Source organism: Adiantum capillus-veneris, chromosome 25, assembly GCF_014529385.1.
Source record: "Adiantum capillus-veneris isolate H3 chromosome 25, ASM1452938v2, whole genome shotgun sequence".
NCBI lineage: Eukaryota > Viridiplantae > Streptophyta > Polypodiopsida > Polypodiales > Pteridaceae > Adiantum > Adiantum capillus-veneris.
In genome coordinates this window covers 18,352,122-18,374,533 of record NC_140955.1, presented here as the reverse complement: position 1 = coordinate 18,374,533, position 22,412 = coordinate 18,352,122, and the positions used below count along the sequence as shown (strand labels likewise).

The 22,412-nt window shown below is 42.6% G+C and overlaps 1 protein-coding gene and 1 long non-coding RNA gene across 3 annotated transcripts; both read right to left on the bottom strand.

Moving 5' to 3' along the window:
- Positions 1–4,385: 4,385 nt before the first annotated feature.
- On the bottom strand, positions 4,386–5,129 carry LOC147424508 (uncharacterized). The gene is made up of 2 exons (XR_015186330.1): positions 4,932–5,129; positions 4,386–4,858 (listed from the first exon to the last, which is right to left on the bottom strand). It is a non-coding gene; the product is annotated as an uncharacterized LOC147424508 (long non-coding RNA).
- A 231-nt stretch (positions 5,130–5,360) lies between these two features.
- LOC147424507 (BTB/POZ domain-containing protein At2g46260-like) lies at positions 5,361–21,008 on the bottom strand. 2 transcript variants are annotated; one of them, XM_086499421.1, is made up of 7 exons: positions 20,816–21,008; positions 20,479–20,723; positions 20,154–20,306; positions 6,895–6,995; positions 6,759–6,822; positions 6,396–6,675; positions 5,361–6,310 (listed from the first exon to the last, which is right to left on the bottom strand). In XM_086499421.1, the coding sequence occupies exons 2-7, from the start codon at positions 20,687–20,689 to the stop codon at positions 5,500–5,502; spliced, it is 1,620 nt and encodes a 539-aa protein (XP_086355547.1). In that variant the 5' UTR covers positions 20,690–20,723; positions 20,816–21,008; the 3' UTR covers positions 5,361–5,499. The 2 variants fall into 2 exon arrangements, with proteins under 2 accessions (XP_086355547.1, XP_086355546.1); XM_086499420.1 differs by having other exon boundaries at positions 20,479–20,729; positions 20,816–21,007.
- Between the last annotated feature and the right edge of the window lie 1,404 nt (positions 21,009–22,412).

Genomic DNA, 22,412 nt, shown 5'->3' with positions numbered 1-22,412 from the left:
TCCAATTGTGTCCATATGAGGTATTTGTATACAAATAAGTGAGATAAATGAAAAAATCTAAAAGTGGACTTTATTTTAAGGCTAATCTTTGATCAAATAAAAAATAAGAATTACAACATGCACAGTTTTTGGGATATGACATAAATCACCAAACGTGGCTTGCATAACCATCAAATGGTATCACCTTACATAATGGAGTTGTAGATCTAGTGGATATGCATCCTCAAACATTGCAAAGGTAGATGAATTTTTGTATTTATGTGGTCATTAGTTGAATTCGTGTAGTTATTATTGAGGTTGTGTACAAAAGTGATGGAGTATAATTTTTATGAGTACTTTGGATAACATTTTATAAGTCTGCAAAAGCATTTCTTGAGATTTTTTTTAGATTTCATGTACCATTTTATTTAAATTTGTGAAAAAAGGACACTTTATCCTTTTTGGTACCAAACTAGTGTTAAAATTAAAAAAACTAAAAAAAGATCTCAGCCTCTAAAATTCACTAAAAACATTTTATAGTTTTCACATGATACTTTTTTTTTTTCTAAAATACAATCGATGGGACAACTCCTCAAATAAAAATTGGATCATCCATCTATATTAATTAAGCTAAACATTAGCAATTCTATATACATATTAGGGTCAGCTAAAATGTAATGAGGACAACTTCTAAGGCAACCAAAATTGGCACAATTGACATCAACATTTAGGAATGGCTTCTATCATGAAGCTCAAAATTAAGCAAAATTACCTCAATTACGTTTCATGAAGGGAGGAGTGTAATGGGTTGCAAGATTAGTGTTAACTAAAATGTTACGAGGACAACTTCCTAGGCAACCAAAATTGGCACAACTGACTTCAACATTTAGGAATCAATTCTATCATGAAGCTCAAAATTGAGCAAAATTACCTCAATTACATTAAATAAAGGGAGGATTCTGATGGGTTGCAAGTTTACTGCACAAACTCGCTTGCAAAAAGTTGTCGCACAATGATGCAATGTAGAAATTGAAATTCTTACAAAGGGGTAAGTCCTCCTAGAATCTATGAAAGAGATGGTCTCTTGCTCAAAGGCATAATCACATCAAAAATCAAGGTTTCGTGTGGCAAGGTATGTCCATGCAATGATAATCACAACTAAACTATATGGGTGGGTGTGTGTGTGTGTGTGTGTGTGTGTGTGTGTGTGTGTGTGTGCGTGTGAAAATGCCCTCAAATTTGAACTATATAAGCGTAACTGTATTAAATGATACACTGAATATAGACAACTTACAATGACACGAAAAATATATAATAGGTTTTAGACTTATAAATTTTTGTTTTATATAAATAGAATATACAACTATCTGAGTATCATCTCCATCTCAAGGGGTGTCCATGTAGGAGAATTACTGCACATTCTATAGATACGTGAAAGAGTTCCAATTGCTACTTGCCACCAGCCACAAAAAACACAAAGTTAAGACAACATGTTTTTGGTGGTAGGACAGGTGTCAACTTTAGAATATGGTTGTCATCCTTGTCGCACACTCTAGAATCTCACATGACCTACCCTTGGATCTAATATACATTATGTGACCAACGAGTAAAAAATCAGACATCTTTCTTTTTTTCAACAGTTTTAAAAAATTCCCATATTTTGCCATCTCAATAGAGACCCTCACAAGAGGTTTAAGGCCAAAATTGATACACCAGTCTTCGTAAGCATCAAATTCTAAAGACACTACAGCATCTATTATCTATAAATAATCAACAATATTTTTAGAAACAATGAAGGTTCTACCTAAATCTAGGAGAGATCAAACCTTTCATATGACATTGTGAACAAATTAATCAGTACCTCTATATCATAAGTACTAATTTCCAAACATCCAGGCTAATTTCTTACAAGGCACGTTTACTTCTCATGTTGTAATCTATCGTACTTTAACACATTTCATGAGATTTTATAACCCAATAACAGTTTATCCTTCATGCAAGCAAGACAATACTGAAAACTCAACTTATAATATCATGTGTAAAATACTAGTGCAATGTTTCAAGCCATTAGGTCTGAAAATGTAACAAAACGTGTTGAATTTGAAACCTTGGTTCAATGTTGCCATGAAAAGGAGAAACCACCTTGCCACCACCCAATCGCTTAAGGATTTGTGTGTTGAATGAGGGATTGAAAAGAGGGCAGGGGCCCTCAATTTTTTCCAAACCTTATCATCCTCTTCCATACATGTCTAAGGCGTACCTAGTCCACCACCCATTTCTTTTAGCATATGAGCGAGCTTAGCAAGGTGAAGGGTTAAGGGATAGATACAACTTTTTTCAAAGGGTTTGGGTATCTAATTTAAAATCATGTTGCCAAGTCCATCAACTCAAGAATTAAATGATGATCCTTAAGAACCAATATGTTTTGAACATCAATTTGCAATAGATTTCCTTAGTTTGTCATTTGGTGACGTTTCTATTCTCAGGACTCGACATGTTTTTGAACATGACCACTGGACGGCAAGCTTCAACGAGATTATTCATGAAACGCAACGAAACGATCATTTCAATTGGCAAACATAAGAACTCTAAAGACTAGAATCTAGCACTTAGAACCTCTCGCATCTAGGATCTACCAAACAACAAAATGTATCTATCTAAGTAACTCTTAATTGTCGAGGACTGTGTACCCCTGTTCGTGTATTATGATCCCTCAAGGTACCGAACGTGCTTGAGGAAATTTGTAGTTTCCTTTCTCGTTTAATTTAACTTTTCCACTCACAATTGTATGGGAAAGAAAAAAGAACTATATGGTGGTCCTTCATAGAAGAGAAGGTGGACACGTTTGTGGAGAAGTACCTCCAAGATGTAGCCCGGGAGGGCGGTCGAAAGCGGGTGGCCCTATCCTGTCTCCAAAACTATATACCACAGTGTTGGTAAAGTTGATGAAGAATAGGACAGATGGCCAACACATATAAATCAACAACACTAGGTTATTGCAAAACTGATCTAACAAGAAACACAAGCATACATATTGTGGAATAAGGGGCAGAGACACCTATTTGGGTGGCCCTCTTGCCTCCTCATGGACCCAAGAGGAAATTCTTGTGTGAGCATGTTGAGGATTTGTAATGCAAGCATAGTACAACTACTGGTACACTTTTTGAAAAATCCATTAGTCTAAAGATTCCCTTGTTCTCTCCTCCCTCTTCGTCGAAGGTGCTCCCTCTAACCATCGCCTTCGCCATACCTCCATCCATCCTACCCACAGCGCCCATGCCTGCATTCTCAATCCCCCCCACTCCACGCATGCCGTATCTCCTTACGCACATGCCTCCTCCTATCTACACCTTGCCTTCTCTCCTACTAACACCCAAGCAGCCTCTACATGGCTTCTTTGCACAATAGTCTGCGGGAAGCCCTGGCCTTTACAAGTTCTTGAGCGACAAGGCCTTTGCCCTCTCTCTCTCTCACACACACACACACACACACAGAGGCATGCACTCACGCACAGAGAGAGAGAGAGAGAGAGAGAGAGAACTCCACAAGTGGTCGGCATGCAACATGGGGAGAGAGAGCGCGCTTCAGTCTTTCTTTCCGAGTCGCCGTTTAGATGTTTCTTTTGCATATTATTGAAGTTTTCTTAGGTACTCCATCATTATCCTCTGGAAGGATTATAACCCATACTAATCTTTGTCAATATAATGTACAAGGATTAGCCCTTAGGACTATTGAAAATTTATTGGCAAGCAGTTTCTCATGTTTTTTGCACTTTGGCTCAGGCCCAAGAAGGCGTTGTGCCACAAGATTTATGCTCTTAAAGACATGGCACATGTCCCTTGAAGTGCATTGTTCAGTACAGCAACACTGCCAAGAGTTTATTGGCCGAGAATGGCAAGACGCAGAAGAGCAGGCTAAGACCATTGTTGAGAGCAAGAGGAAATATATAATGTACTTATTTTGAGGATGCTATAGGAGATTCGAGCTATGGAGTAAGAGATGGTTTACTCATCTCTTCAACCATGTGCACCTTGCCGAACATGAACCCTACATAACATCAAAAAAAGACCCACAATACATGAGACGATCGAAAATGCATGCTATCATGACTTGAAAAGATAACAGAAAAGTAAGTGATACAAGACATGCGGCAACATATCACCCAAGTGGCAAGTTGTTAAAGGGATAGAATGGCTCATATCCTCGAGATTATTTTGTCCTTCCAAGAACTATTAAATATTTTACTACTTGTACAAATCATTCTCATAACTAGCAGCACTGCTGGTAGAATAATTTACAAGCTCGTCTCATACGGATGACCACCAAAGAACCTATTTTGTACTGCAAGTTAAAACTCTAGTGAAGCCCTTAACATGAAACAAGCATGCACCAGCGCCTCTCTCTCCTGGCATCCATAATAACCAGAAACAAGCCTTCACACAATCTAAAGCACTTTGAAACAGAGGGGCAATTTGAGTGGGAAGAGGTTTGCTTCTCAGCAACTCACCTTTAGTCTGTCAAAATTTTCTTACAATCATTAGACCTCGTGCGCAATACTTAACTCACCTATAGCAATTCACACCCTCTTTCCAATTGCAATTTCCCCTAGGTCCCTGGCCATTCTCTAACGGATGCAAACCTTCTAGGCAATGCTCACCCATTGCGGTTTTCGATGAGGACAACCAATGCAAATAGGATTATGGCGGACAGAATTCAACAATCCTCTTGCAACTGAGTAGAAAACTTAAGCCACGGCACTGGGAACATGGTATCCAATGTGATGCATACTGAAATCCAATGTACGATATCAGCACAGCTGCCAACCCACTACACGTGCTCAAGGTGCCCAGAAACATACATAACACCGAATGCCTGTTACCTGCATAAACATGCACAATAACAGCCTCAGTTCCAACTCTATGCTTTGTATACATACTCATGTGGCTTTCTACCTTTCTATTGTCTTTGACAAAGGTACCATTCAAAAATAACCATAACTTCCACAAGCTTTCACAGCCAGGACCATAAGAGGCTTGAAGAAACCAAAGGGTGCGACGGGGCTGCAACTATACGACAAGTATCAATAGACTGCATTCTAACAATCTATGACGTGAAATTGCATTACTACAACTCCGTCGTCCAGAAGTTCTCGATCATCACAAACACACAAACCCGCGAAAGACGGAATTCAAATGAACTCGATGAGATGTCGATCTACAGCATTTGATACTAACAGAAGCTGTTGAAACGTCACAATAGTTAATAACTGAAAATTGACCTGAAAAAAAAACAGAGATTTGAAGATTCATGTTGGTTTCATGACACTCTCTGATAAAAAGAGCTCTTGGTGCCTCCGGCGGTGACACGCATTTCACTATGAAAACCACTTTCCAAAGCAAAGATGAAGTCGAATGTAAGCATCTGCCAGCAGTTCTTGTGGCGGCAGCAGTGACCAAGTTTTTGGCACACAAGATGAGTATGGGAACAACTGTACACGTCGCACTCAACTCGGCCATGTTATTACTCCGGTTTTATGATAAGCTCTGCTCGTAAATGAAGGATGTTGTCGATAAAGTATGGGCTATCATCAGCAACAAATGATGTCCAAGGCAAACTGAAAAGATTCCTGTATCCAACCGCCTTCCCACCAGTAAACTTGTACGTACCTTTGTATTTGACAACAAACTCTTTGTTGGGCTTATGGCGAGACCCAAACTCATAATCAACCGAAAAACTCACAGAGCCTTTCTCCTGCATACCTAGAAACAACCCGAAACAGTGGAACGAGCTCTGTTGATCCATATTACAGTGAGCCGAAAGGAAAAAACCCTGGCCACCAAGGTGAAACGCTTGAGAATATACCCGCCCTTGCGGAAACAATGCAACACACTCTTCCTTCTTCAGGTCAAGATAGACAATGCACTGTTGGTGCGGGTACTCAAACTCCAAGAACTTCACGGGGCGGTATTTGTAAGACCTTTCTGCATATTTCCTGCACCGTGTGTCCTCCAATGCTAGCTGCCGCTGCCTATGAGGAGACTCTGCCTTGTAAAACAAAGCTTCCAGAACGGTAGATGACGCCACTTCATGATCCAACTCGGAAGATGCTAGCACCTTTCTGAGTTTCCTTGCCGACATCATGGGAAACCTTATAAGGTGCACTAGCCTGCTCCCCAATACCTCCCTCCGATCTTCTGCTTTGGGATAATGAGCTTTGGCCCATTTGACCACAAAATCATACACATTGTCTTCTGATGGGACCTGCAGATCATCGCTCGATAGCAGAGCTTCTAAGCCTGCAAGCGGCAGACCCATCACTTCCTCCTGATACCTGCATGCAGTTCAAATCTCACCGTGTTAGAAATTTCTAGACTTTCTAAAACTGGAGCAATGCTTAATAATACAGGTTTCATCACCTCAAAATGTCCTTGTATTGTGAAACAAGAAAACTCATGGCTGCATCTGTCAATGGCTGCATCGCATCTGCAAGCAGCACACTCGAAGGCAGGTCAAGATACAAAAGAGCAGAATCCGGTGTCATAGGAAGATTCCGTAAAAGCCTGCTACATTGCCGCATACAAGACGCTACTTCATACTTATCCGCAACCATCAGAACATCAAGTAAGGACAACGCAGAATTAGCTTGCAGCCTTCCCGTATATATAAACTGGAGCATATCCATCAAAGCGGTCTCCTCTGCAAATTGAGATAACATTCGAGAGATTGAGACCAGTCAAGGGAATAATTGCTTTTAAGCTAAGTACTCCATGTAAGCTTACCAGATAAACTAGTCCGCAGAGTAACATCTCGTTGCTCAGATTCTCTCATACCATTTGAGAAAAGCTGCATTGTTCAAGATACCTCATATCAGACTCAATGGCATGAGATCATACTAAGAAAAGAAGTGTGCATTACCTTGTAGAAGAAAGGGCTTTCTGCAGCAAGTATAGCAGAGCTGACATGCAAGGTTTTGACCCTCACAACAAGTGCACAATCTGAGGAAGACTGATCGTCACCTACAGAAGTCAAAGGAACTACATCAATACCATAAATGGTGCAAACAAGGGAAAGAAGGGAATTCAGGATGAAGGATATGAAATTGATAACAACAGTCATTTCACGCATTGCTTAGTAGGCAGATTAGCCTCCTACCTGCAGGCAAGTCTTATCACTGACCTGAGCAACAGCTTCTCAAAAAGTCAAATTCAAGTCATTCCAGCTGCAGCATGGGAGCACTTGCAGGCTGAAGATGAAGATCTAGTAGAGAGGGGCGAGCAGCCTAAAAACGTTCGGTATTAGGCTGGAGGGTGATGCAGTGCAAGACAGGAGAGCTTGTAGATGGCGCCCAGAAAATATGAGTGAATGAGAGAGGCCAAGGGGCTTTTAATGGGAAATAGGTGGCCTCGAGTTCCCTAAATCAGTGGCTACCCTGTGAGTGCACCTGCACTATGTGAGTTTATGAACCTGTATGAGCCGTATCTGTAATCAGCTGGAGATACTCTCTCACAAATTGCTGACGTGTCAAGCCACAGAAGAACGGAGCCAACCTGCAGATCCCGGCCAAGGAGCCTAAACGCTAAGAGAAGAAGCAATAGCACTAGAAGAAGCAGAAGTTTCTAGCCAGCTTACGAGACCGCGTCCGATGGGGCCCAGGGGACCTAAAGACAGTAAATAAAGCATGACACACATTCTCCAACTCTCTTGCAAATTCAAGTGATGACGCGGCACTACTGTACGGATCCCCCGCAAAACGCGCTGACATGCTAATGTGGCAGACTGTACCGACAGTCCCGCAATATGCGCTGACAGTGCCATGTGGTAGCTGTACGGATTTCTTGCTTTAGCGCAGCCTACTTTTGGACCAGATGCTTTTAGAACTCATGTAACTGCTTTTCATGGCCAAGGGTGTAACAAACTTGGACACTCCAAGTCAAGATTCTACCGCGACACAGCTGAGATTCACTTCAAAACAGTTCACAGTTCACAATTGATTCGACACGGCCCGACAGAGTTCCGTGCCTAGAGATATTGGCCCCAAAGACAGGGCCCCCTTCCGGTATTTCTTTTTGTATTAATCTGTTCTCAAAGTACAAGGGAGTGGGTGGGGTCTCACTTTCAGACTCTACGTCCGGATGCTCTGAGTAGTGGAAGCCCAAACCAATTATTTATTCATTGCAAGGGATGCCAAAAGCAGAGCCCCAAAAGCTTTCACTCAAAAGCCTTGCAAAAATAAAGCAAATTATCCAAAAGCTTGCGTAGAGTTTCTCTTGCGCAAAAAGCAGGTTTCCGTACTGCTGCCCATAAATCACTGAATTCCGTACGCTCAGCCACGTCAACCTGTCAGCGGAAATCGCGCCGCAAAATCCGGGAGGCTGTACGGCATGCCACGTCAGCATTTCTGCGGGGTTTTCGGGAGCTGGCCAACCCGGGTGTGTGGGTGTTCCTCTGCTGCCCCTTTGTCTAGGGCCACGACACGTCATCAGTTTGTGACATACCCCCCTCTTGAAAGCATTGTAATCGCCCTCGATTACGCCTGCAAAACAGACAGAGGCCATAAACTGTCTTAGCAGACACTGACTGTTAGTACCAACGCACTAGGAACACACATCTAGCACATGTACCAATCGACAGTCACATCACAGGACATCACTTGACATCACATGACAAATCACATACAACAATCATTCCATTTCAGACCATGATTAATCGGCAACATATTTAGCAATCGCATCTAGAACCAGTCGGGACCTCTCGGATGCCCGATTGACTAATCCTTATTGCAATCATGTCTATAGAGATATATCAAATTGAAATGCTACAATCATTTCGTCTATTAGTTCCTGCACTTAAACAAGTCAAGTACAAATCAGTATCATATTATAAGGAATTCCAGTTGATAAAGTCATACAACAGAATACTGTCATCTCACAGTATCCTTGAAACTCAAAAGAGACATTAAAGACTTTAGTATCAAAAATCGGGGCAATCCGTTGACAAAGGAGTGGAGCGACTCCCATACCCGCTACACCAAATTCCGCCCAAGCTGAGTTCGGGGTTCGATTTGGAATAGACTATGCTAAACCAAATGCTTCAAGGTAAAGGTTCACAATCTAAGGAGTATCTACCAGGTCCTCCTCCTCCATCCACTTCGCATCCAATGCGGGATAGTCCTTGAATTTAACCAAGAACCGCCTTATCATTTTACCTTTTACCTTTCTATCTTTATGTGCCAAAATCTGTTCTGGAACGAGTATCTCCTCGTTTTCCTCCACTTCGGGTTGCTCATCAGGCTTCCCATCATCGGGCAAATCGCCTTTAAAAGGCTTCAGGAGACTCACATGAAAAGCATTGTGAATCCTTCTAGTATCGGGCAGCTTCAGTCTAAAGGAGACATCATTTATCTTTTCGAAAATCTGGAAAGGTCCATACTATCTCATGCTAAGCTTTGAAAAAAGCCGCTCCTTTCCTTTTTTCTTTCTCATGCGTGCCTTCTCAAAACGTAAGAGCACCCAATCGTTTTCCTTTAATTTCAAATTGCGACGATGTCAATCTATTGCCTTTTTTTGTCTTTCCTGAGATTTCTCCAAAGCCTCCCGAACCTTGGCAAAAGCAATGTCCCAATCCCGTGTGTACTGGTCGGCTTCAAAAATCTTATCTTTCGTGCTTAGGAAGGGTGGAACCTTCGTAGCACCTTCAATAATCTCAAATGGCGCCTTCACCGTCGAAGAGTGAATCGTGTTATTGTAGGCAAATTCCACCAAGGGCAAATACTTTTCCCATTGAGTCTTCTGATCCGAGATGTAAGACTTCAATAAATCCAATACGACTGAATTTGCAATCTCTGATTGCCCATCTGTCTGCGGATGGAAAGATGACAAGAACTGCAACCACGTGCCAATGTTCTCCCAAATAGCCTTCCAAAACAAACTCGTGAATCGGGGATCTCTATCAAAGACAATTGTCTCAGGCATGCTATGTAATCTGAATATCTGGGCAATGAACAGTCTCGCTAAGTGATCCGCCTTGACTGTCTTCTCCATTGGAATGAAATGAGCTTGCTTGCTAAAATCTGTCAATAACAATCCAGATACCATCGTGCCCACTCTGTGTTCTCGGGAGATCAAAAATGAAATCCATTGCAATACTTTCCCAGGGACGGGTGGGTATGGATAAAGGCTGCAACAATCCCTGTGCTTTATGCCTGTCAAACCTGACCTTCTGGCATACAAAGCAACTACGTACAAAATCGTCCACGTCCTTCTTGAGTCTCGGCCAAAAGAAGTATCTCTCCACACATTTCAAGGTAGTAGCAATGCCGCGGTGACCCGTAAATGGTGGACAGTGGCATTCGGTTAAAACCTTTTCCCTCAACGGCTGTGTAATGCACAACATCGTTTTCTTCATCAAGTAGCCATCCCAAATGGAATATCCAGCTACTACCTCCCCATTCCGTATCCGAGTGAAAATATCTGCAAAATCTGTATCTGTGGCATACTAATCGACCATATCCCCGAAGCTCCTATCATGTATCGCGGAAATAGCCAGAACCAACTGCTTCCGGGACAGCATCTGCCACCAAATTCTTATGTCCTTACACGTGGACAATTTGGACGTGAAACTGTGACAAGATGTTTGCCCACTGCATCTACTTTTCCGATAGCTGCTTCTGTGACAAGAAGTAGCGTAAACTCTGGTGGTCTGTGAAGACCGTAAAAGCGGCTCCGAGTAGGTAATGTCGCCAATGAGTAAGAGCATGGATAACCGCCAAAAGCTCTTTCTCATATATCTGTGCTGTCAATTCCGGTCTTGAGAACAATCGGCTCTCGTAGGCAATGACATGGCCTTCTTGCATTAAGACCGCACCCAGACTACGACCACAAGCATCACAATAAACTTCAAATGACTTTTGCAAATCCGGCAAAGTCAAAACTGGCCCTGTCGTCAACTTCTCTTTCAATGTCTGAAAGGCAATCAAATCTGTGGATCCCCACAAGAAAGGGACTCCTTTCTGAGTCAACATATGCAAAGGGAAAGCAACCTCTGTAAACTTTCTAATGAACCACCAGTAGGAAGAACATAAGCCCAAGAAGCTTCTAACTTCATGGACATTCTTTAATTCGGGCCAATCACGAATAGTCTCTATCTTGGCCGGGTCCATCTGCACTCCTGCTGCTAAGACGATGTGTCCCAAATAGTGTATCTCTGGTAGGAAAAATTCACTCTTCTTTGCATTGATCACCAACTTGTGATCCCGCAATGCCTGAAAGACTTGTGTAACAGACTTGGACACTCCAAGTCAAGAATCAACCGCGACAGCACCAAATAACCACTTCAAAAAAAAGTCACAGATCATTTCTTTTTGTATTAATCAATTCAAAGTACAAGAGAGTGGCTAGGGTTTCACTCTCAGACTCTGCATCCGAATGCTCTGAGAAGTGAAGCCCTCACCACTTATTTAAAGATACAAGGGATCCCCAAAAGCAGAGCCCCAAAAGCTTTTAAAATAAAAAGCATCAGTTCTCTCTCTCTTAGAGTCTTTTCCCTTTTTTTAATAAAAAAAAGCAAAATTCGCGTCGCTCATAATTTCAAAAAAAAAAAAAGCCTCCGCGATTTTCGAAAATTAGGGTTTCTGGCAAAAATTAGGGTTTGTAGGAATTTTAGGTTTCTGGCAGAAATTAGGGTTTCTGTTGTCCGCCACGTCATCACTTTGTGACATACCCCCCTCTTGAAAGCATTGACATACCCCCCTCTTGAAAGCATTGTAATCGACCGCGATTACGCCTGCAAAACCGACAAAAGCCATAAACCGTCTTAGCAGACACTGACTGTTAGTACCTACGTACTAGGAACACATATCTAGCACATGTACAAAATCGACAGTCACATCACACGACATCACAGGACATCACCAGACATCACATGACATTCAACATTCATTCAGATCTTAGACCGTGATTTATCGGCAATGAAGCTAGCAATCACATCTAGGTCCAATCGGGACCTCATCGATGTCCGATTGACTAACCCCTATTGCAACCATGTCTATTCGAGATCAATCAGACCAAAATGCTGCAGTCATTTCGTCTATCAGTTCCTGCACTCACAAGAAGTCAAGAACAAATCAATATCATTATCACGAATTCCATTTCATAAAGTCATCCAGCAGAATACTGTCAGCTCTCAGTATCCCTGAAGCTCAAAGAGACATCAGTGACTTTAGTATCAAAATCGAGGCATCTGTTGACAAAGGAGCGGAGTGACTCCCCTCTTGTGCATCCCACTGCTCCAGATCTCCGGCCAAGCTGAATTCTGGGTTCCGTTTGGAGTAGACTATGCTAAACCAAAAACATCGAGGTAAAGTTTCACAATCCGAGGAGTATCTGCTAGGTCCTCCTCCTCCATCCACTTCACATCAAATGCAGGAAAGTTCTTGAACTTAACCAAGAACCCGCCTTCGGACTTTACCTTTCTAGGTATCGTTATGTGTCAAAATCTGTTCAAGAACAAGGATCTCCTCGTTTTCTTCCACTTCGGGTTGCTCATCAAGCTCCCCATCATCAGGCACATCACCCTTAACAGGTTTCAAGAGACTCACATGCAATGCATTGTGAATCCTCCAAGTATCTGGCAGTTTCAATCGGAAGAAGACATCATTTATCTTTTCAGTAATCTGGAAAGGTCCGTAGTATCGCATACTAAGCTTTGGAAAAAGCCTCTCCTTTCCCTTTTTTCTTTCGTAGGCGTGCCTTCTCAAAACGTAAGAGCACCTAATCATCCTCCTTCAATTTCAAATCACGACGGTGGCGATCCGCTGCCTTTTTCTGTTGTTCTTGAGACTCCTGCAAAGTCTCGAGAACCTTGGCAAAAGCCGTATCCAAATCTCGCGAATATTCATCCGCTTCAAATATCTAATCTTTCGTGCTCAGGAAGGATGGAACCTTCGCAGCACTTTCAACAATCTCACATGACGTCTTCCCCGTCGAAGAGTGTATCGTGTTATTGTAGGCAAATTCCACCAAAGGTAAGTTCTTTTCCCATTGAGTCTTCTGATCCGAGATACAAGACTTCAATAAATCTAAAATCACTGAATTGGCAATCTCAACTTGCCCGTCATTCTGCAAGTGGAACGATGACGAGAACTGCAACTCCGTGCCAACGTTCTCCCAAATTGCCTTCCAAAACAAACTCATAAATCTGGGGTCTCTGTTAGAGACAATCGTCTCAGACGTGCCATGTAATCGGAAAATCATCGTGATCATTCTGTGTTCTCGAGAGATCAAAAATGAAATCCATTTCAATATTTTCCCAGGGGCGGGTGGGTATGGGTAAAGGGGTGTAACAATCCTTGTGCCTTATGCCTGTCAAACTTGACCTTCTGGCATACTGCGCACAACTCTTCCACGTCCTTTTTGAGTCACGGCCAAAAGAAGTATCTCTCTACCCCTTTCATAGTGGTAGCAATGCCGCGGTGACCCGTAAAAGGTGGACACTGGCATTCACTCATAACCTTTTTCCTCAACGGCTGTGTAACGCACAACATAGTCTTTTTCATCATGTAGCCTTCCCGAAGGGAGTATCCAGCTACTGTCTCCCCAACCCGTATCCGTGTGAAAATATCTGCAAAATCTGTATCTGTGGCATACTGATCGACCATATCCTCGAAGCTCCTATGATGTATCGCGGAAATAGCCAGAACCAACGGTTTCCGAGACAAAGCATCTGCCACCACATTCTTTTGTCTCTGCACATGGACAATCTCGAAGTGGAACTATGACAAGATGTTCGCCCACCGCATCTGCTTTTCCGAAAGCTGCTTCTGTGACAAGAAGTAGCGCAAACTCTGATGGTCTGTAAAGACAGTAAAATCCGCTCCGAGTAGGTAATGCCGCCACTGAGTAAGAGCATGGATAACCGCCAAAAGCTCTTTCTCATAGATCTGTGTTGTCATCTCCGGCCTAGAGAACAAACGGCTCTCGTAACCTATGACATGGCCTTCTTGCATCAAGACCGCACCCAGACTACGACCACAAGCATCACAATATACTTCAAATGACTTCTGCAAGTCCGGCAAAGTCAAAATAGGTCCCGTAGTCAATTTCTCTTTCAATGCTCGAAAGGCAGTCACCTCTGTGGGTCCCCACGAAAAAGGTACTCCTTTCTGTGTCAAGGTATGCAAAGGGGAAGCAACCTCTGCAAACTTCCGTATGAACCGCCTGTAGTACGAACACAATCCCAAGAAGCTTCTAACTTCATGGACATTTCTCAAGTCGGGCCAATCACGGATAGTCTTTATCTTGGCCGGATCCATTTGCACTCCTGCTGCTGACACAATGTGTCCCAAAAAGTGTATCTCTGGTAGGAAAAATTCACTTTTCTTTGCATTAATCACTAACTTGTGATCTCGTAATGCCTGAAAGACCTGAAGCAGATGATCTCTGTGTTCTACCTCATTCTTGGAGAAAACAATGATGTCGTCAAAGAAAGTGCCAACAAATAGCCTGTACTCTCGAAAAATCCTATCCATCATCCGGTTAAATGTCGCAGGAGCATTGGTTAAGCCAAAAGGCATCACCAAAAACTCAAATAACCCAAAAGTCGTCCGAAAAGCTGTCTTGTAGAGGTCTCCCGGCGCTATCCTGATCTGATGATATCCACTCTTCAAGTCAATCCTGCTAAAGCACGAGGATCCCTGTAACCTGTTCTTGATGGTGATTTTGTTGAGAGCTCTATAATCGATGCACATTCTCCAAGATCCGTCTTTCTTCAAAACCAACAACACTGGAGAGCAATACGGTGAAGTACTAGGCTGGACAAGACCCTTTTCCAAGAGGTCTTTCACTGGGTTCATAATCTTTTCATTCTGTACTCGGCTCACACGGTAAGGTGGCCGATTCGGTGGTGTGCTTCCACGTATCAGATCAATGGTTTGATCTTCAGGCCCTCTGAAAAGCAATCGGCATGAGTGTCGAGAAAAATCTTGGCGTTCTTTTGATCAGGTCAAAACATATTCAACCTTTATTCAACGTTCAATTCTCTCCCAAAAGAATGAGTAAGAAACTGAAGTTCATCAAGTACAATCTCTAAGCCCTTCATCTATCAAACTCACTTTCTCGGCCCGGTAGTCAACCACGGCGTAGTTCTTGTGGTACCAAGGGATCCTGAGTAGAACGTCACTCGCGTGCCCTGAACACCCCTGTCATTGCAAAAAAAGTTTGCCAATGCTCGGTGTAATGACAACATCCCATCCGGGTGCCAGTCGAACTACCTCTGCCTGTGGCGTCAGTCTATCGGGCGTAATTTCAAATCGAGCCGCCAATTCCAAGTGAAAAGAAGTTGGCCTTGGCTCCTTCAAAAGAGCTTTCTGATCCTTCACTTTGCCCCAAAAGCGGCAAAGTTTGTACTTTCATTCATTGGATTCGGTGCAGGTCCCACGCCATGTGGTACCAGTTCTGCTTTTCTATCTGCCTTTTCTGCCACATTCCTCAGCCGCTCTCGAACTCTCAGACCTGTCGTCGTCTTTATCATTCTATTCTTTTTGTGCCTTATTAGGGCACTTCGTAGAGATATGTCCCTGTTCCCCGCATCCAAAGCACTTCCCCTCTCTGATGAAGCGAGCTCTCTCCTCAGGAGTAAGCTTGGGTCGTGCATCATTTTTCTCTGGGTTGCTCTTTTTTTTTCTACTTTCATTCCCAAAAGTCTGTTCTGCTCGTTGTGTCATGGCCTCATCTGTGGGGTAGGTCAGACTGCCAGAGTGAATGGCAAAGCCCCACTTCACATGACTCATCAACTCATGAATAGAAGCTGACTTGTGTTCCAAGCAGTGATCTCGGATCTCTGTAGGTAGACCCAAGGTAAACCGCTCAATCTGTTCTCTGAACGAGATCTTCTTGAATGAAGAGGCGGGTAGAAAAGAGCTCCAGAATCTTTCACAATAAGCATTGATTGTATCTTTCTTGGTCATCCGAAGATGGTTCCAAGCAGCTCGTACATCTCGTTCATATTCTTGCGTCAACCAAGAAGAAATAAAAAGCTTCTTAAATTTCAGTCATTTAACTGGCGCAGTCTTGTTTAAAAGAAGCGTGGACCACCAAGTACGAGCATTCCTCTTAAAGTAAGAGGCAGCTCTCCGAATCTTGGAGTGCTCTCAATAGCGTCCTCCCGCGAAAGTGATGTCAAACTGCTGTATAAAAGACAAAGCCTTCGAAGCATCTGAGTATCCTAAAAAAGTATCAAACTTGATCGAGTGGCCACCTTCCTTAAACTCTCGGACTTTCTTGCTTTTATTTTCGAGAAAGTCATACTAGTTAGCTTTGTAAAAATTCTTCTTGTTCGCATAAAAGTTTCCATCATCAGAATCTGAGCTGTCTGTAGACGAGTCCTCAGTAGAATTGTCACTCACTGGGCGAGACTTAGACTTCCTTGCCTTTTTCTTGCCCTTTCCAAAGCTTTGTTTCTTGCTTTGCTTTTTGCTTTTCCTGTCTTCTTCGCTCCAGTCTGAAGAGCTAGAAGAATTGTCAGAAGAAGAAGAAGAAGAAGAACTGGGTAGGTCTTCAAACTTGACGCGCTTCTTCAATTTCTTTGCCTTGTCGAATGTCGACCGACGACCCAAATATCCCGGGAAGTCAGTGCCTTTCTTCTGCTTTTTGCCGTGCTTTTTGTCTTTCTTTTGCACGTCGAAAAGCTGAGCAATCTGTGCATCAACCACGTTCTCCAGTTCCTTCTCCGTATATTTCTTGGAGGCAAAAGGTTTCTTGAGAGCGGGTTTCGGGAGTAGTGTTGTGGTTCTCTGCCACTCTGTCTGTACCTCTTCCAAAGAGGTCTAGTTCATATATTTTGCCATCTTCGGGTCCTTGGCAAAATTGAGCATCATCTTTGTTGCATCGCCAATCAATTGACGACGCTCCATCTCTTGCTGTTCCGCCTGAGTAGGCCTAGGCGGGCCATACTCCGTGCCGGAACCTTCGTTGTGATCCCTGCCCGCATCTCCAGATGCAGAGGGAGTCGACTGATAATTGCCTGAAGCCATAGGTGCCGCGGAAAAAAAAATTCGGGGATCGGGTTTCTCGTAGAAGAGAAATCGGCCGTGCTCTGATACCACTGTAACAGACTTGGACACTCCAAGTCAAGAATCAACCGCAACAGCACCAAATAACCACTTCAAAAAAAAGTCACAGATCACAATAGATGTACACTGGCCCGGCGGAGTTCCGTGCCTAGAGATATTGGCCCCAAAGACGGGCCCCCCTTCCGGTATTTCTTTTTGTATTAATCAATTCAAAGTACAAGAGAATGGCTAGGGTTTCACTCTCAGACTCTGCGTCCAGACGCTCTGAGAAGTGAAGCCCTCACCACTTATTTAAAGATACAAGGGATGCCCAAAAGCAGAGCCTCAAAAGCTTTTAAAATAAAAAAGCATCAGTTCTCTCTCTCTCTTAGAGTCTTTTCTCTTTTTTTAATAAAAAAAAAGCAAAATTCGCGTTGCTCATCATTTCAAAAAAAAAAGCCTTCGCAATTTCCGAAAATTAGGGTTTCTGGCAAAAATTAGGGTTTGCAAGAATTTTAGGTTTCTGGCAAAAATTAGGGTTTTTGTTGTCCGCCACGTCATCACTTTGTGACAACTTGTAGCAGATGTTCTCTATGTTCTGCCTCATCCTTGGAGAAGACAATAATGTCATCAAAGAAAGTGCCAACAAAAGATCTGTACCCTCTAAAAATCTTGTCCATCATTCGGTTAAGGTCGCTGGAGCATTGGTAAGCCCAAAAGGCATCACCAAAAACTCGAATAAACCGAAGGTCGTCCGAAAAGCTGTCTTTTAGACATCTCCCGGTGCAATTCGGATCTGATGATATCCGCTCTTCAAATCGATCTTACTGAAACAAGAGGATCCCTGTAGTCAGTCTAGAATATCATCAATCCTAGGAATCGGAAAACTGTTCTTGATGGTGATTTTGTTGAGATCTCTATAGTCAATGCACATTCTCCAATATCCACAAAGCACATGGATGATAGGCATGCTGTAGCCTATGGAAGTTCACTTATAACAAAGGGGAGAATGATTTTTGCAGATTGGAGAGCAAAGGATATGGAGAAGCCAAAAAGCCAAGTCAAGCCGGAATTGTATGGGCTATATGCAAATGGACCCATCAGTTGGCTGCCAATGGCCATACACTCATAGATGTGAGCGCATCATACGTGCAAGCCAAGGGTAGGTGCACCAAGAAGCATGACATAGGTTATGATTGAAGAGTAAATCAATTTCTTTCTGGACAAGAAAAGGTGGAGATGCAAGAACTCTTTTTGGTCATCTTTATCTTGATCGTCTTCGCCTACTTCTACATGTGTGTAATCCTCTAATCATAGCACTTCCTATTACAAGCTCTGTTATACGAATGACTTGCACACTTTTCCAATTCTCTACATACCTTAGACTACCTCAGCCCACGTCTCATCATCTGTGTCATGATTCTTATCATGGCCATTGATGTCTTCTTCATCAATGACCCCAATCTCGACATCTTCCTCACCTTTATCGTACTCCTCTTGTTGTTGATGTCATGTGAATTCTCCGTAGATACTAAAAATTATTGTCTAATCAAGATCAAATTGACCGTGAAAGCAATTAGCTAGTCTTTAATACCACTATAATCAGCTGGAGGTACACTCCAAGCAGTAGATGCCAGCAAACCTAAGATTTTCAGCACAATCGGGAGAGAGAAAAAGTGAGATAAGAGTATTCAGCTCAAGATGAATGTAAGCTCACAGCTCATAGAAAAACTTAAGAAGGAAGAGAGAATTCGGCTCATAGACATTGTAAGAAAGACGGAGTTTACGAGATAGAATGAGAGAGAGAGAGAGAGAGAGAGAGAGAGAGAGAGTAGAAATGGAGAGATGAAGAGGCCGAGTTCCTCTTCTACACAGCACTCCTTAAGTAGGCACCCCTGACGGTATTTCTTCATTATTTTAAAATCAAGCAGTGATACATATTGGTCTGAGAGAGAGATTGCTTTCTTGGTCAATAATTCAGACAGTATCTCACAAATCAGTGATGCATTCACGGGACTTGACTCACCTAGACCAAAAATCTATATGCTTATGCTGCCGGATGCCCACCAAAGTGTATCAACAACAGTCAAACACCTGCATAAACCATTTATGCAAGAAATGGAAATGCCAATCAAATGGACTTGTCTAGACATGCCATTCTTATGAACATGCTCACAAAAACGCCGGAACTAAACCCCTTGGACTCTAAAGACAAACCAAAGACATCGTATTACCATGTCCACATGGCACATATAGACATGTGTAAGTCACAATTTTGTTGACGATTACGTTGAGGAAGTCATATCAGTTTGAAATGTTGTCCTACTCCTACCATCAACAATCTTGCCATCTGCAAATTCTCTCACCAAGCCTCTACCTCAACCTAGACTAAATTATCTTCTTCACCAATGTGAACCTGGACCACCCATATGGCATTGAAGGGCAAGATTTGGCGATATGTCGTTACCAGATGGTGGCATCCCAGTCAAATACATGGATGTAGATGCTCACAATCTCCAATCTTTGTCGTCCAGGTTGAAACTATACACATTCAGCGTCTAGGTCAAACTCGTCAAGATCTTGCTCCTAATCAGCTCAACTAAGAACAAAATAATGGCTATTACCTCACTCTTCATAGCATGGAAAAGTGAGCTAACACACCTTGTACAAAGAATCTTGTTTGTGTTTTAACATTATAGATTTTAAGGAAAACCTGGAAGGCTGGAACCAGCTGTCTCTAACAAGCCCGATAAAGCGATTTATCCATTAAAAATGACCAGAGTCTCTCTTACACATAACAACACTTAGCTCTGGTGCAATAGACAAATGTCATTAGGAAGCCATCTTTCAATTAAAACGCCAGAGGCTCTCTTACATGAAAGAATACTTAAGCTGCACCTCATCGGGGCATTTGATAACTATCTTTAACAAGCCAGACTTTTCCATTAAAAAAGACCAGAGGCTCTCTTACGTAAAAGGATGTTAAGCCTGCAACTCTCTGCTGCAGTAGACTTTATTTCAGAACCAAAGCATCGAGGGGCAGTAGTCACATCATGAATAAATAATAAGGCTCCAAAAGCCACTGGCAGAAATTTTAAATGACTAATGGGTGAGACAAGACAATATGTACCTGCTGGACTTGAGATTGGGGGGGCTGACTCGTCCATCGCTACCGGTTCATCATCCAAGGCATCGAATGGCCCAACTTCCTCTGCTTCCTGCTGAGAAGCACCCATAATGTGCTCCCCCTGAGCCTCTAAGTAGTCTAAATCAGTCTCCACGGCTGCAAAGCCATGCATAAAGCTTCAACATTCATAACAGATATTGCATGATTTAAAAATCCGGCACAGAAAGTCCAAAAAATGTCGCAAAACTTTCTTATTGTCCCTTTCCACAATCAGGGTTGCGGACATAGAAAACCTGATCCAATTGTCTCATTCACAAAGCAGGTGTACCTGCATCCTTCTTTGCATCCGCACGTCGTCGTTTCCGGTTTCTGGCCCAATCAGCAATACTAGTAGTCCCATCCTCTGCCTTCATCATGGCTGAGCCAGCCATTACTTCAATGCGCAAAACCCGATCTGAGAAGTTGCTATCATTGAAAGCGAATGCAAAGTTTGGTGGGGTCATGGTCTGGCCGCCACTACAGAGGCTCTCGAACTCCATAGGAACCCCAGCGTGAAACAGAGAATGCAGGAGCCTAGCCCTAGACGAGAAACCAAAAAAAAAAAAGTCCAATCGAGAAAAAAACAACGGAGGGGAGCCTGACAGCCGGGGAAGAGAGCTTCTTACCAACAAAAATGCGATGTTTCTGAGAGATGGCGAGCTTGATGAGAGCGTTAGGGTTTCCCTGCACAGAGACGAACTCGAAATGGAAGACACGAACCACAAGCGTTTTTTGAATCCCACGCTCCGCAGAGGGATAAAAGTGCTAAAGGATTCAGATTTTCTGTTATGGTTTGCTGGTGCTGATGGACATACAGACTACGGTCAATAAGACTATGGTCATAGTCTTATACAGCCAAAAGGCAAAGCAGTGAACTAAAGTGTAAAATTCTCGGTTGAAAATGGGCTATAATCTCAATGGACCTTAATTTTCAATGTCAAAAATTGTGGGCAATCAAGATCTCATTCTTGTTAACTACCCCATGGTTTTCCAACAGTCTCGTTCGTCTACTCGGTCCTTGAAAAGAAAGATCAAACGATTGGTTTTTCCGAGCAATAAAGTGCAAGTGAAACACGAGGTTGAGTTCCCAATTTTCCCATCTATATCTATACTATTATAAAAGGGGGTGGGATTTCGGCCCCCTCTCTCGAACACGTGGCAACAGCTCCTTCAACCAACAGTGTCTCCTGCAGCTTCGACGACGCAGGGGACTGAGCGTGCATCGAGAGAGAGAGAGAGAGAGAGAGAGAGAGAGAGAGAGAGAGAGACGGCCGACGGCCATACTAGTTTAATAGAAGCTAGCTCAGATTTACAAGATTCATGTAAAAAGTGACAAGTGGTCGATCTACATTTTAAAACTTTATATTTTACATTTTGCAAATTGCAAAATGTTAAAGATATGTCACTTGAAATAACATATTTTGCGATTCGCAAAAGTATTCTATTTTAGTGTAGGGGTAGCCACTCTTCCGACGTGTGTAGAATTGCTACTAGTGAAATCAAAGAGATGCCAATGGTAAAACCGTCCTACTTAATCCTTGTGTTACAATTACCAAATCCAACTTTAAACGCGCTTGCCACCAAAGCAAGGCCTTAGTGCTCAAGCTAAAGTTCGAGTTTCAAATATCTCCTATGAATCTAATAAGTGACATTCATAAAGGCCATCCGTGTGAGAAAGTAAGGATGACATTATTCAAAGAAAAGGTCTTTGAGTTTTCCCCTATGCTCAATGAGCACAAATTTTTGCCCAAAGCTAACATCAAATATTTACTTTTTATGTGGAAAAAACCTTTGAAAAGGCTACATTGCCTAATGGTGGATGACAGCCAAATCTTTTTTAAGTTTATGTAAAGATGATGATTTTGTAAAGTTAATATGATGATGGTTGGTATCATATGAAGAGAAACCGATATGATTGCTTCTTTCTACTTCTCCACATATAATCCTAAGGCCATTTTCAAAGATTGAGTGCTTTGTATTGCCTAAACAATTTGCTAGGGATAGCCAATACATGGCTCTCTCTCTCTCTCTCTCTCTCTCTCTCTCTCTCTCTCTCTCTCTCTCTCTCTCTCTCTCTCTCTCTGTGTGTGTGTGTGTGTGTGTGTGCACGCGCGTGTGTGTGCGTGCGCTAATGATTACAACCCCTCACTTCAATCACAGTTTCAAGCTTTCACTTCTATCTTGCACCTCTATAGTTGTTGTCCACACATGGGAGTTTTATAA

Coding starts and splice junctions, on each gene's coding strand:
- LOC147424507 (XM_086499421.1), bottom strand. CDS start 20,689: ATGGAGTTCGAGAGCCTCTGTAGTGGCGGCCAGACCATGACCCCACCA. Junction 6,996..20,153: donor CCCAATCTCAAGTCCAGCAG/GTACATATTGTC, acceptor TGACTTCTGTAG/GTGACGATCAGTCTTCCTCA. Junction 6,676..6,758: donor TCTGCGGACTAGTTTATCTG/GTAAGCTTACAT, acceptor CTCAATTTGCAG/AGGAGACCGCTTTGATGGAT.